The sequence below is a fragment of the Parus major genome, chromosome 1, assembly GCF_001522545.3.
Source record: "Parus major isolate Abel chromosome 1, Parus_major1.1, whole genome shotgun sequence".
In the NCBI taxonomy this organism is placed as follows: domain Eukaryota; kingdom Metazoa; phylum Chordata; class Aves; order Passeriformes; family Paridae; genus Parus; species Parus major.
In genome coordinates this window covers 66,992,474-67,008,242 of record NC_031768.1, presented here as the reverse complement: position 1 = coordinate 67,008,242, position 15,769 = coordinate 66,992,474, and the positions used below count along the sequence as shown (strand labels likewise).

The window sequence follows — 15,769 nt, the reverse complement described above, 5'->3', positions numbered from 1 at the left end:
ATATTGTCCTCTTGTATAATAATGGAGGGGTTTTTTTACCCTACTTTTTGATATTTTCATGTTTTGTAGCTTTATGGTTTCCTGTAATAAGATGTTTAAGTCACAGTTCAGTCCAACATGCTCAGTAACACTTCTGTAATTGGTGACACAGTTAATACTGAGTGAGCAGTAATCTTCTTATCTAGTATGCCACTAGAGCTGTTAAATCAGCAACTTCTAAGGAATAATTCTAAACTATGTTTTGTTTATTTGTGCCCACAAAGACACAAGAAACTAAACATTTTCCTATATATAAAAGAGAACTTTTCAGGTTTTTTTTCCAAGTTTTTGGGTGTGTGAGCCTAAGAGTAAGATGCATGCATCTGCATGGTCAGTTCATTAAAATTATTGCAGAACTTGTGGTGTTTCTCAATCTATTCTGAGTCTCTAGGGGGGCATCCAGCCCTGAAGACAGTACTGCTGATTCATTCCTTTTTTTTTTCCTTACAATCTGTTTGAACTCAAATCAACATTGTGTAACAAATCAAAATAACCTGCTTGAAGAACTAGATGATTTTCTGGTACACGGAAAGATGTTGTACACGATTTTAATGCATATTAATTTATACCAGTTATATATATAATTAATTAACCATATTAATTTAATGCATATATTTATACCAATATAAAGACTCTATCAACATACACTCCGCTGTTGGATTTCTGTTTATGTTTTATAGAATCACAGATTCATTTAAGTCGGAAAAGACTTTTGAGATCGTCAAGTTCAACCACAAACAGAACATTGCCAAGTCTAAACACTAAACCATGTTCCTACATGCCATGTCCATACGTCTTTTAAAGACAGGAAATGCAGAATATTAAGTCACTGCTTATACCATAGTTCTCAAAAAATGGATGATAACAAGAAAGAACCATTGAATTAGTACTTTTTTAAGGAGAAGCAAAAACTTGAACAGCATTTCATTTGTTGATTTGTTGTGTTTTCCCCATAGGTTATAAGCTCAATGAGCTCACTTTCAGAATATTGTTTACCCTCTATCCTGCGCACTTTGTTTGATTGGTATAAAAGGCAGAATGGCATAGAAGATGAGTCTCATGAGTACAGACCAAGAACAAGCACTAAATCCAAAAGGTATGATTCTGAATATGCATAACTGATAAATTCTAAAGTAAACTGTGTTACATTTCACCCATCAACTTTTGTGAGGTAACAGCTGCTTGAAAGTTGTATATTTTTTCTGCTTCTTCCTGGAACTCTTTTCTTGGCTTCTTGATGTATGGAATAATTGTGTCTTTCACGTTATGCTCCTCCAGTAATTGTCTTACTGATGTTTTGGATGCTTCCATGCCACTTAAATACCAGTTTGTGTAAACTGTACTTACTCAAGTGATCGGTCAGTAATTCTGTGCTGCTCGGAAAAATTTTTCTTATATATTTTTCTGCTTACACATGAAAAATTCACGTATACCTACCCTCAACCTGAAAACTGGAGAATCACTCAGAGAATTTTAGCAGTATACCTCTTAAAAGTAACAGGCATAGAAAAATAATGATATCAGTAGTTCCTCAGTGATAAGGGAGCAGACTGATCTTGGTTATATTGATGTCTGGCAGTTTGGTTCAGGTATGTTCTTCAAACTTTGAGTTTTTCTCAATACTTCAGTATTACATTTACACACTTGAGTGAAACTGCAGGAGAATAAACACTGTGTTCAAAAATGCATAGGCAAGTCTTCACATTGGGATTACATTATAGCCCAGTAACTGCAAAAGACAGTAGTTGCTGGAACAGAGGTATTATAGGGGTCAGGTTTAGATACCAAGGTAGAAGTACTCTTTATGTCAGTAGACGTAGGCAGGATGAAGATACAGTTCATTAATCAGATGTCTGCTTTTGGGTGAGATGAATCCTTGCCTTGAATTGCTTCTTTCTCTCAACTTGTTCCACGACTACCTGCTCATAAATAGCTGTCTTCGGGAACTCCACCCAAAATTTAGTTGGAGGTCAGTTTAGCAATGAAACAAGACCACTCTGTCAATTGGTAGTGTTGCAGAAAGAATATATAACAAGTCCTTTCTTCAGTTAATGTAAAACCAAAGGAAACCAAAATGCAAATAACTTGCTTCATCACTGATCAAGTTGTACCCTTAAATGTGCTCTTATGTGTTTTATTGCAAACACATAAATGCTACTGAAATCACTAAAACTCTCAATGTTTATAAGAATCGTGCTGAATTTACACAAAAATCTCACTGAATTAATGTTAAATGCTTCAAATGGACTGCAGAACTCTTTCTTTAACATTTAGTTTTACAAAAGGTACTGTATATTTCATGTTATCTTTTCAGTACACTTTGAAACTTCAATCAGTTGAATCAAATAGGTATTTTTTGGTACTTTTGCTGGAAGCTATTCACCTCAGACTTTTATTCCTCTGTGTTGTCCTGTACAAGAAATGTGTTTGAAAAGTTTGACAAGTGTTGCCGAAGTTAAAAAATCAGCACTGGAACAGTTTTTAAGAGATAATACCGTTTGGTTGTGAATTCTCCATTGGTGTTTTTAAGGCATTTTTCAAAATTCATGCCAAGTCTAAGTATAAATTTGATAGTACACAGTTACATTTGCCTCCAAAGTGTAATTAAGAATGTCCTAAATGTTGTCATCATCAAGGAATTTGAAATTAAATCCATTTCTTAGAACACAGAATACACAAGTTTCCTTGGCTTTGTTTTGTTTTTTATTGTTGTGGATCTTTAACTGGAAAAACAAAAGAGGGAGAAAATGGATAAGTGATATTTAAGCATTTGAAAGAACATCACATTAGCAAGTTAGATTTGGTCTGTTTATCTCAGATTTTAAGAGCATAACAGTACATTGCTTTCTGAAATGCTGGACTGCAGTTTAAAAGGTGGAACACAATTCCCTGTTATCTTTATATGTGTACTTGAAGAAGACGTGTAATATGAATTATAACACTTCTCCAAAATATTGTGTTTCTTGGTTTGATTTTGCAGTGATGAACAGCAAAGGGACTATTTAATGGAGAGAAGAGATCTGGCTATTGATTTTATTTTTTCTTTAGTATTAATAGAAGTTTTGAAACAGGTAGGAGTTCTTAAATTATCCATTAACTAATAAATAATGGGAATTACCAATGCAACTGTATTTTGGGATTCTTCTATTTGCATCTTTAAGATTATAATAAAAACATGAATTACATCCTGCATGCTTCTTCATTGCTGTCTTTCTTGCACCTGTATGATACATAGCATTCTGTGCTGACACAGACCTTACTTTGCCAAGTCTTTGGAGCTAAAGTATTTATCTTCAAAACTAAATAAACATTAAACATCTGGCTCATTTTAGCTATTTTGTTAGCTACATGCTATTTTAACCTATATATTTCTGAATGGATGAAATCCACAAGTAATATTAGCAGTAGTGTAATATATGTGTACTTGTTATATTTTATTTTGTGTTTTCAGATTCCACTTCATCCTGTAATAGACAGTTTGGTGAATGATGTTATTAACTTGGCTTTCAAGCACTTTAAGTACAAAGAAGGGTAAGGCTCTTTTCCATGCAAAAATTCTATGAAAAAGATACTTTCTTATTTTTTTTAATAGTGGCTTAAACAGTATGTTTTCTCAGCTGAGAATTCTTTCTTGTCTCTTGCTAGGTACCTTGGTCCTAACACTGGCAATATGCACATTGTTGCAGATTTGTATGCAGAAGTAATAGGTGTTCTAGCTCAAGCAAAGTAAGCAAAATTCAATATATTATTTCCTTCATAGATATGACAAAGTATACTTGCTTAGCATGTGAATAATGTGATTTTCTTACTTTCTTTAAGTATTCTGTAGGAATAAGTCATTTCAGTTCATTGGCCTTCTGTTTATCCAGATGTTCTAGAACATAGGCCTCTAGGGAATCCCAGGCTTTCTGCATCTAGTCCAGTGATACTGAATAAACTCAACTCAACTACAGCAGCATTATTTTTCCTATCTCAGCAATGACGTCTGTGAAAGCCCAAAGGGCTGAAGAGAGCTATTTTAACTAGTTTTTTTTGTAGATGTTATTTTTCCTTCAGCTGGGCAAACCTATAAATGGGTATCCTCCTACATAGCAACAATATTAAGGCTCTGCAGCTATTTCAGCTCTGAACTTAATGCATCTCCTTCTGAACCCTTCATCCTTCTTAGGACAGATGACATAAAACACTTTGTGGGTCAGATCTTAAATTTTGAACCTGAAAACAGTTAAACTCAGGATCTCATGTACCCAATATAGCATCTCATTATACACTTGAACCACAAGCTAAGCAGAGGATGAATTTTACTGCCCTGATGCAATACTGTCTTGTCTCCTGACACTTCAGTGTTGCTGAGAGTGAATCTCAGCTCTACAAAACCAGTCAGTTTGGCTTGATGTGGCTAAAACTGTTTAAGATTCTGGAAATCGTATCAATTCAGTTAAGGTCTTACCTGGGCCTCTAAATTTGCTGGGTCAAATGCAAAAGGAGAAGTTGCATCTGGACCCAAAGCTTCAAGCTGTCAAAGTTCTGAAGTACCTTGCTAAGATGTTTCTATCACTGAAGGGCTTCTTCCTGCTAACCTGTTTCTTTCCATTCGCTTGGGTTGTCTATCAAAGGGGATAGCAAAATGTTGTTACATGGTACGCCTACCATGAAAATTACATTATTTCCATTTTGTCACAAAAAGGGCAAGAGGTCCTCTTTGGTGCTCTTTCTAGCTATCATTTTTATGGACAATGTGTCTCCAAAGACACCTGCAATAAATTCATGAGGGAGACCAAAAATTATCACAGAGCCCTCTACCTCAAGTTATTGTAGCTGTTAATGCTTAAGTCTTACTGTAATGGCTGTTAGGAAAAAAAAACCTGAGGGTACAAACTGCCTATATGAGTATTTTCAGTATATTATATAAATATAATATAAATACTATATGAGTATTTATATTATATTTATAATATAAACATTTTCTTTTGAAAATATTACATGTTCTTGCAAGATAGCTGTCTTTCCATCATGAATTTTTGAAAAAAACATTTGAAAGGGTTATTTAAATGATACTGCTAGCTCTTATGTAAAAGAGGTGCATGGTAATAAAATAATTTGAAAGATGTGGTTATCTAAAGCCACATCTATATGCTTCCTTTTCTCAGTTTATTAGAAGTGAAAGAAAGCTAAACAAAGAAAAACTATTCAAATACTGAGCGAAATGGTATATTAATTGTATTTTTTATTTTATTTTTTATTTTAATTTAATTTTTAAATTTTATACAACCTAAGTTTTATCTTCTTTAGGTTTTTCCCAATTGATATACCTTACAATGCATTTCAAATATTGCTTTTGAACTTTTTGGAACTAACCAATCTGAATTCCTAGATTTCCTGCTGTAAAGAAGAAATTTATGGCAGAGCTAAAAGAGTTGCGGCACAAAGAACAAAGCCCATATGTAGTTCAAAGCATTATCAGTCTTATAATGGGAATGAAATTCTTTCGCATTAAGATGTATCCTGTGGAGGACTTTGAAGCTTCTCTTCAGTTTATGCAGGTAAAATTCTTAAGTATATAGCTGTGGCTTCCCAGACCTTTTTGAATAGGCTAGCCTTTATTTTCCACATAATATTCTAGATTTTCCATATGTCATTTCCACATAAACCTATGTGAAGCTACTTTCGGCTTGTTTTGAACCCCTCAATGCTCTGGTCCCTGGAGTGTGTTGTCCCATACCAACTTTTCATCAGTCATATTCCTCTAGTCCCTACACCTCAACCTCCAGCTAGAAGAGGTTTTGTTCTGTAGACCCCAGCCCTTCCACCCTGCTTTCCCACAGCTGTCCCTTGCCCTGTGTCTGTGCCTTGTTGTGTCTCCCTAGCTGGTCCCTGCCTCCAAAGTGAATCTTCCACTACTGACACAGTGACCAGAAAAGAGAGATAATTTTCCTCTAATGGAAGGAGGAGACAGAGAATTGAGGCAAAAGCTGGATAGAACTTCCTTTGGATGTGTTGTCTCCTTCCACCACACCTTCACCCTGCTTGCTGTAGAGTGCACTCTGTACCCTCCTGGTTTAAAAATCACTAGTACAGCGCATAGTTTGACTACAATGAATGCTTTAAATTAATAGATTATATCATCTCGTAAAAGGCAAGAAACTATTTCATGTTTCAGCATTCTTGCTGGTAATATACAATTGGTTTTTTTTCCCACCAGCAGGTTTCTTCAGCTTAATCGTGCTATTCCCCTGTTTTTTCTTGGGAGGACCCACATGGTTACATGGTGTGTAGCCACTCATCCAGTACAATAAATGTTTTATATATACCTCCATGTAAAGATTAATGTATTGATGGTGTAAATGGAGAAAAAAAAAATCAGTGTTAGATGCTCTCAAGTAAGGATTTAGGATTGGAATACAAATATATAGGCATAGAGACATGCTAAGCCTTTTCTTTTAAGTCCTGTACAGGAAGAACATTCTATGGCAGCTTTTGCAATATATTCTAAACCATATTTAATAGCATATTTAAGATGAATTTAACAACACAGAAATGTGTAATTTTTCTTCTTACCTTACTCTCAATTATGTAGACACATACTCGTATGTGTCAGTTTAAATTATCCAGAACTGGCAAAATACCAAAGTGATGTGTGTTCAGTGCACTTGACTTGATGTGTGAATAGGGCTGTGGCTCAGCTTTATCCAGTGTTCACTGCTATTAAAATCAGAGGTAAGACTCCTACCTAGTAAAAACTGAAATTTTGATCTCTTCCTTCCCCTGCTACAATATCTCAGTACTAAATAAATTCTTATATTTACTCCTCTGCATCATAAGAATCATTGTGCCTGTAGGAAAACCTCGTTTGCTCAGTTTGGTGAAGTACATTTCAACTCTTTGGGTAGTTTGTCTGTTTCAGGATCTCCACACAGTGTTTCATCTAAAACCTCTGTCACACCAGTGCCGCTGTAGTAGAGAGAGATGCTTTCAGAGGGTGAGCTAATTTCAGGAGTGAGCTCCAGAAGAGCCTGTCTACCCCAAGAGTGCAGAAGCATCTCAGGGAGGCTGGCTGGAGTGTCTGAAGCCATGTGTTGTATAATCCTGTTAGCACACAGGAAAAAAATATGTATGATCTGAATGTAAACTGTTCTGCATGACTGTGAAGGAAAAATGGTCAGTGGGGCCTTCCTCATACAGTCAGGGGTTGTTTGGGCCTTGAACCTGGAGAAAACTGGGGCAGTAGGATTTGTCATCCTCAGAGAAGTTGTACACACAAATGGGTGGATGCTTATCTCCCCTCCCTCACTTCCTGAGCAACACAGCTGTCTGGAGAGTAGTTCACTGCATATTTAGGACAAAGTCTGTTTTTATTTTTTTCTTAATCCCCAGTTGCAGGCTGGAAATTGTCCTCACGTAGCACAGTTCCATATTGACCATCAATATGCAACAAATCCTAGTAATGAAATTCATCCAAAAATATTTACAATAAGATTGTTCGTTGTCCTGTGTATCTTACCAGAGAATTACATTCCTTTTCTGGCCTCTCAAAGCGTTGTGTAAAGCAGTCCATGTTGACTGTTAGGTTTGCTCCTGAAGATACACACAGGGAAGGCATGAGGTCAGCCCCTGAGTCCAATTCCATTTCCAGTCCAAAACACACCACCAGGCACAGCTGGAGTCAGTGGAGACTTTCTGGATTAGAGTAACAGCTCCTTGATCTTGACTTATGTCCTGCTTTGTGCTTGCTGCAAAATGCAGATTTAGAAGTTAAGAGGCAAATGTTTTCAGTGGGATTTACAGAATAAAAATAGTCACTGAGACGTGATACACATTCAGAAAACATTCAGAGGTCTTTATTCCAGCTGATACGCAATTTATGTTTCTTGTATTTTTTATTTTTTTATTTAGGAATGTGCACATTATTTCCTTGAAGTTAAAGACAAAGATATCAAGCATGCACTGGCAGGACTGTTTGTTGAAATTCTTGTCCCCGTAGCTGCTGTGAGTTTATTTTTTATGTTGTTTGCATAATTATTAAAATTAGATAAAACAGCTTGTGAAATAGGTTTTTACTAACATGAAATTTTCTTTCAGGCTGTTAAAAATGAAGTGAATGTCCCCTGTCTGAGGAACTTTGTTGAAAGCCTGTATGATACAACGCTTGAACTTTCATCACGAAAGAAACACTCATTGGTTAGTAACCCTAAGAAGCAGAGGTTAAAATTCTTTGTCACAAATATTTCTGAGCAAGACTCTTGGGAAATTGCAAAATGTTTTATTTGTGTTTGGCTATAACGAATACATTTCTAATTGCAGGACAGATTATTGTGTTTAGAGAAAATAAGTGTACTTAGTTTACCCATATTATGATCTAAATTAGTCTGAATCAAATATGTTGTCAGCTTCTGGTTCTGTGATTATTAAATAGTTCGGTTTTCTCATAGTTGCTATGTGTAAACATTAGGAGAAGAGGAGGAAGAATAGAGTTCATTTCTTGTCAAGTGAGAACAAATGAGGCATGTGGGAACAACTCTTTCACAGGGCTTAAATAATACATTTTAGGAAGGAAAAAATGTATAACACATGCCCTTTTAAATACATAACTTGGCTACTGTGTAGCTCCCTATTTCATTTTTTGTGTGTGTGAGATGAACAGTGGCACTGCAGTGTATTTTTGGAATCATGAGTTGATCTGAATTAAATGAGGATCTGAGTCAGTTTGATGCTGGCTGCCTTAAGCAGTCTGTCTCTCCAACTGGGTCAGCGCCCGTCAGCAGTGTGGCATTAGCTAATTCATTTTGAAGTCTTGGACCTTTTAAGTAAAGAAAGTTTGTCATTTGTCCTCCCTCATTCTAGGGGAAAGTCAAAAAGGCTTCCCTGTTTCCAGTTCTTTCGGCAAATGCTGGTCATTGGCGCTAGTGAAACTGCTGGGAGGACTGCAGGAGTGTGCTTGAGCTCTCTGCCTGTTACAGCATTCCCAGGGGACAGCCAGAGCATCCCCTGGGGCACAGTCCTGATCCAGTTTGAGTTAGTGGGAGGCTTGAGATGGATTTCTGATTTTACTCTGCTTGCGTTTGTGTGGCTCTGTTCCACTGTACCGAGTTAATAAAACATTGTTGGAGCTGCAGCAGGGTACAGCTTTTCTGTACAGTTTTTACATTAAATAGAGCTTCAAAAACTGTGGCCATACTTGCCAAAGTCAATACTACATTCTTGAGAAAGGATTGCACAGCTGGGCCTTTGCATTTGATTGCTTGTCTACACATACCGCACTGGCGGCTACATAGTTAAAAGTGACAAAATAGAATAGATTCTTGTGAGGGTGTGATTAGAAATACAAACATTGCAAGGAGAAGGAGGAGGGGAAAGGCAAACAGTTGACAGAAATAGCTGCAGTGCATATTTCCAGGCTTCCAGGAAGAAAGCACACTCCTTAAAGTCTGAACAGAACCAAGATCAGTGTTTGGTGAATCCATGCACTCGCTGTGCAGACAGGATGGGGAAATTCATCTTGCCTTATGTTCTGTCTAAAAGTACCTCATATGAGCTAGTCATTAAGGTTCTCTCAGTAGTGAATAGAGAGAATTAGAAAATTCCAGGAGATGGTTTATCTTCCCTCCTAGGGATCTTCCTTAGGATGGGTTCTAACACTCTTGGAATGTTACTAAACTCTGTGATCCAATCAAATACTCAGCTGTATAGTAAGAAGGTCTTTTGTGAGAAGACTTCAGTTATCCTGTCCCATATGTATTTTGGACATGAAGATTATAAAAATAAAAAGTAATGTACATTTGCCATTTGCTCAAGAAATTAACCTAGCTATAGACAGTTTATGTTGCATGTTACTGGAACAGAAGCTGAGATTTATGATGTGTTTATACTATGAGCTGTGACTGAAGTTAGAATTTAGAGGTAATTTTTAGAATAATTCATGTTAAAATGAACATTACCATATTTTTGACTAACACCTTTTATGTCCTAAATTGGTTTATTAGCATTAGAACTGAAACTTTAGTCTTCTTGAAGTAGCACAGTCAGTTTTAAAATCATTAGGTGCATTTTAGCTTATTTTTTAGTGCAACATTTACAAGTCTTAAAGTGAGTGTTGACAAAGAGACTGGGTTCTGGTATGTCAAATTCTATGTTCTGCTTTGCTTCTTTTTATTTTTCGCTTCACAAGCTTTAATTCCCAGCAGACCCAGGCATTGTCTGTATTTTAACACAATTCTTTTGGGTGTTTGACATGTCTCTCGGTAAATATTGTGACTACAGACTTTGAGGAGCAATAGTCATCTGATTCACAAGTTCCTACAATCTCTGTGGGTCCTGTTGTTATAATAATAAAGTTTAGTTAATTCCATGCTTTTATTTCTCAGTAAACTGACAGAACTTACCTGAGAGTAAAATTGTAAAGCTGTTCCCTATCTTACACTGCTATGAGTACATATTTGGTCGGTTATAGATCATCCATGAAACGTATCTGTAACAGCTTCAGAGAAGGCTCCTATTAAATAGTACTACTTACTAACGTGTTTATGTTGGCTAACTTGTGTTGCACAAAATGGAGGAGTTAGTACTTCAAGTTTACAATGTCTGTATTAAGTTAGTTTTGGTTGTGTAGACATGCGAATAACACTGTATCGACATCCATTTTCCGTTTAGGCTTTGTACCCCTTGGTAACATGCCTGCTTTGTGTCAGTCAGAAGCAGTTCTTTTTAAACAGATGGCATATTTTCCTCAACAACTGCCTTTCCAATCTCAAGGTTAGTATCACCTGGTTTTGATATTGTATTCAGACTTCAGTATGCACTGTTGATCTGTTGCGTAGCCTTTTTAGGTAAATCTACTGACTTATTGCTATTATCTGATTCCATACATAATTTTATTCCTGACAGTACATGTTCTTTATCTGTGCATGTTTTTTCAATAGCAAAAAAGTATTCTTGGACCAAGTCTGAATTTCTACTGCTTCTCTAACTCAAACCAAGCCTCAGTCAAACACCTGTGAAAAAGAAAAAAATGCTGATGAAAGTTATTAGGTTGAGTAACATACCAAAATTGACCTAGTAGTAACTTGCTTTTTTCACAAAAGCTTTGGAAGCATGAGCATGTTACTACTTTTTCAAAATGGAACTACTTGTAGGACACTGATTCCATTGCTTGTTTCACACATGTTAAGGGTTTGCCTTACAAAAACCCTAAACTGTTTCAATTTTTTCCTCCATGTAGCCATTCTTATGCATTTGCCATTTGTTAGATCTTTGAGGTTTAAGGTTAGATTTTCAGTGCAATCTGCTGTGGTTCTCAGGCTGCACATACTGTTCAGTGCACATGTGCTAGTTATCATTACTGCTCCTTCAAGTGCCTTTTATTTTTGCAATACCTCGTGTCCCATGCCGTGCTAAAACTGCATCCCTGTGAAAGGATGGTCCTGTGCCCACCTGAAAAGGGAAAAAAAAACCACAGTGAAGTCACTAGAGCAAATGAAGGGTCTCGCAACTGTGTCTTGATGAACCAGTTGTTAGGAGGCTTCTACTAACAACACACTTCAAACTTCACACAAACTTCACATCTCAGCCACTTTCTCAGCTCAGAGACCGATACCTTTTCTCCAAAAGTTGAGTTCTCAAGCTGGTCAAAAGGTATATATTACATCCTTTTTTGATGCTGCCTTCTGGTTGTGCTTCCTCTCTGTCCTAATGAAACAATTTGTATTGATTCTCTTCATGTGGATCCTCCTGTTAAAGTAGTTCCTCAGAATGTTCAGTCTGCCTGAAGGTTTCTTTCTGCCAATACCTGAATACCTTACTTTTGGTGACAATGCATTAGAATCTGACCTGCAAAGAGATTTAGAAAATAAGCATGTTGTTATTGAAACTAATTTTACAGGGTTTTATGCAGCTGTACAAGCTTCAGAAAAGGCAAAGACAGCTGGGAATATATATTTTTCTGAAAATTAAGGAGATCCAGACAAATTATTTGAAACCATCAGAGAAAATGTAAGAAAAGTTGGTCCTATCTTACTGATTGAAAATAAAATTGGGATTTATTTTGCAACCTGTAATTCATTGATATATACCTCAGTTTATAGAGCTCTTGGATTAAAGTGATGGCACTATTTCAATCTTTACTTTGAGGAGAAAGTAAGATAGCTGAATAGGTGGCTTAAGTAAGAAAATGGTTGGCCACTCCTTCCCAGTACAGAGAAAGAGATACCCCAACCATTGAAACAATCCTTTCACCAGACAGGCTGGCACCTCAAAACCCAAACCAAACTCACACAGCTGGAGGAAGAACTGAAAATCCATCTGTTAGAGGGAGAGTTGTGCAGATCAACACCATGAACTTTGACAGATCTTGCTAATGGACATGCCCATAATGTCCCTGGATGTACTTAGGCTTTTTATCATCTTCCTCTTAATCCTGTTTCTGCCATGCAACTTGCTGTTCTGGCAAAAAGCCAGTCTGCTGTTCTCTGAAAACTCCAATGATGCTGGTCTCAGCCCTTTTCTCCTCTCTGATTCTCAATGGCCCTCACAGCTAACTGTTTAATCACTGGGATATTTGGTTTTGCTAACAGATAGCTTCCTCCTCTGCTGCACATCCTCTTGTACCTTAACTCAGTCACAGCCTGCTGTTTCCTTGAAAGCTTTGGAATAAAAATAAATTTTGTTTTTGGAATAAAAATAAAAATTTATTTTTGGAATAAAAATAAATGTACTTCATCACCTGTTGAAGAAATAAAATTCTTAGGTCTGAATTGTACAAGGACTGACAAGATTATACCTGATGAAAAATGGATTGAAAGTAAACAGGTTAATAAACAAATTGATTGTAACAAATTTTATTATTTAAAAATCCTGCACAGATTAATGTGCCAAATAAACTTTGGCATTCCTTTCACTACTTACTCTAAACCTGTGGGACAACCACTGTATGCTGCTATAATAAACAAAAAATATATATTCAGTGTTTTGTCCATATAAAACTTTATTGCATAAAATGTGTTGTCAATGTGTTGAGTGGAAATTAGAGCCCAAAAACAGTGTTTCTGTTCCTAAACTTCTGACAGATGCCACGTTGAAAGCTGAAGTCATCTCCCGTAACACTGGGAAATTGTCTTCCCATCATTTTGCAGTACCAAGACCAATACACATTCAGGAATCACTGATGGCATCAGTTGCAGTTTCTTTGATCAAACCGCAGTCTTTGATCCGTGACTCAACATTTGTCTACTGAAAATATCTCAGATTTTTGCCATGGAGATTTGCCCTGTGGGCCAGGCAAACCTTATCTCAGGTCAAAGTGTACTGGACTCCTTCAAAATTTAACCCAGCAGATGGCTCAACATGCAGGAGACCATCTGATTGGACTGCACTTGTTTTTTACTCAGACAGCCCTTTCAACTGCCAGAGAAACGGAAAACTGCGTGTGACTGAAGAGACCCAAAGACAATCCTGTACTAGTTTCTAAAAATAAACAGCAATCCAGGCAGATAAACCAATCCAGTCCAGCTGATCGCAGATGCCATGTTAATTTGGCCAGCCTAAGCATCCACAGATTTTTTTCCTTTCACTTTTGAGTATGTGGTACATTCCTTTATCTGTTCTCATACCAGGCCTTCACCATAGAGCAACAACTTTTGAATTGATGTAATCTACTGAATAGAAGGTTTTCTTTTCACAGTCAAGTTGTGGGTGTTTTCAGAGATTTTAAATTTTAACATATATCTAATTTAACCAACTTGATGCTTGAGTTTTTCAACAACTCATGTAATAACAGAAGCAGGTCGGATGCATGAGCATCCTACGGCTCCAGGAATGGAGCACTGAGCAGCTGTGAGGCTCTTTTTATAGTTTCATTATCAAAATGCTGAACCTTGGTACCTATTAAGTGTAGAACTTCCTTGCTAATTTGTGCCTGAAGCTTTTTCATATGTGGTATGTTTCTCTAGAATAAGGACCCAAAAATGGCTCGAGTTGCACTGGAATCTCTGTACAGACTACTGTGGGTTTACATGATCAGAATTAAATGTGAAAGCAACACAGCTACCCAAAGGTAAAGTGCTTTATTTGTAATGAAAATCCATTGTAGAGTGGATGTTGCCAGTGAAGAGGCTTTATAGTTCTCCTGAATTCACTCAAATTGAACCTATTCATGTTGTGAAATAAGAAACATAACTGTACACAAGAAAATATTCCCTCTTGTAGCACTGTCAGTTACTCTGTCACCTATGAAAATTGCTGTATAAAGTGTTTCTGCTTTTGGAAAAATTAGAAGTCACTCCTTGTTCAGTGTAAGTTAAAAATACTTTTGTAGTAGCCACTGACTGATTAATTTACTTGTAGTGCAGTAATGAAATAAAATAATTGCACTGAATTTATAGCAAAGGATCAGAACGAGATACCCCATTACATTTTCAGTTCAAAGGAAGTTTTTTTTCTGGTCTTTCTAAATGGAGTGTCAAGCTAAATGAAGGTCTGCAAGGTCCAAAAATGTCTAATGTTCCTTTTTCTTTTGCAGTCGACTTATTACTATTGTCACAACCCTTTTCCCAAAAGGGTCCCGTGGTGTTGTGCCAAGAGATATGCCTCTAAACATCTTTGTGAAGATAATACAGTTTATTGCACAGGTATGGGAGAGCCATGCATATATCTTTCCGTACAATGAACAACTTATTTTCCCAATACCAAATTAATAAATAAGTAAAGTTCTAATGACTGAATTTTTTGCAACCCTGTTGACATTAGCTTTCATCCAGAGAATGATGAAATTATAGACTGAGGTGCGGCAACTCCTTTTGAATGAGGTTTTGATTAACCTCATTCCACTGAATATAGATCAAAATTAATAGAGTTTGTTTCAACTCACATGTAATTTTTGTCAGTTTTTAAAATTTCCAGCAAGTCAAAAAATTAATTTGTTTACACACTCTGACTGTCAATAAAGTTGAAAATAATAGGCCATGTCTCATCTTGATACTGAATCATCCCTGCTGTGTAGGACAATAAGTTGCAGTGCTGTCAAAGCAGTAAGTCAGATGTCAACCAAGTTCAGCATGGAGTTGACAGATATAGTTTTCATCAGTTCAAATGGGAACTGCTAAAATAGGCTGACTTACAGTGCTGGAAGTTCCATCTCTTTCATGACTTAAAGTCAGAAGATTTTCCCATTGAGCAAAGCACTTAAGCACATACTTAAAGTCTCTGAGTAGGAATGAAGCAAACAGATGCTTAAAATCTTCCCTTAACTGTGCCATCTGTGAAGACAACTCTCTTTATGTAAAATACTGTGTTGGTGCCATAATTACTGCAGTTTAAATGAAATAATTAAGAGCTGTATTTCTGAAATGGATCATTTTCTATTTAAATGCTATACAATTTTTATTTTGTCAATATAAAGCATTGTCAAAAGCTTAGATCTGATAATATGTTCCACGTACTTCTGAAAATCTGTTTTTTCCATGTATTTAAATAAACCTTGATTAAACTGGGTTTCACTGTTCTGTAGCCTTAATGAAAATAACTAGCATAAGGGAGCAGCTTAATGATTTGCAGTATTTTTGCTATTTTAGGAACGTTTAGATTTCGCAATGAAAGAAATTATCTTTGACTTTCTTTGTGTTGGAAAACCAGCAAAAGCTTTCAGTCTCAACCCTGAGGTATGATGTACATCTGCTTTTTTTAATTTTTTTTTAATAGTTAGTATGTATTGTATTGTGCTGCATTTTCTTCCTGGTTACAT

At 36.4% G+C, this 15,769-nt stretch overlaps 1 protein-coding gene across 8 annotated transcripts in view; it reads left to right on the top strand.

The window, feature by feature from the left end:
- Nucleotides 1-15,769, top strand: part of FRY (FRY microtubule binding protein) — a 219,076-nt gene that overhangs the window by 112,465 nt on the left and 90,842 nt on the right. For all 8 annotated transcript variants that reach the window (XM_015629518.3, XM_015629509.3, XM_015629499.3 and 5 more), the window contains 11 exons: nt 996-1,135; nt 3,020-3,110; nt 3,491-3,570; nt 3,685-3,765; nt 5,414-5,582; nt 7,933-8,025; nt 8,119-8,217; nt 10,687-10,788; nt 13,980-14,083; nt 14,549-14,657; nt 15,600-15,686. In XM_015629518.3, the coding sequence (XP_015485004.1) occupies nt 996-1,135; nt 3,020-3,110; nt 3,491-3,570; nt 3,685-3,765; nt 5,414-5,582; nt 7,933-8,025; nt 8,119-8,217; nt 10,687-10,788; nt 13,980-14,083; nt 14,549-14,657; nt 15,600-15,686 (1,155 nt within the window). The remainder of the gene's footprint in view (nt 1-995; nt 1,136-3,019; nt 3,111-3,490; nt 3,571-3,684; nt 3,766-5,413; nt 5,583-7,932; nt 8,026-8,118; nt 8,218-10,686; nt 10,789-13,979; nt 14,084-14,548; nt 14,658-15,599; nt 15,687-15,769) is intronic.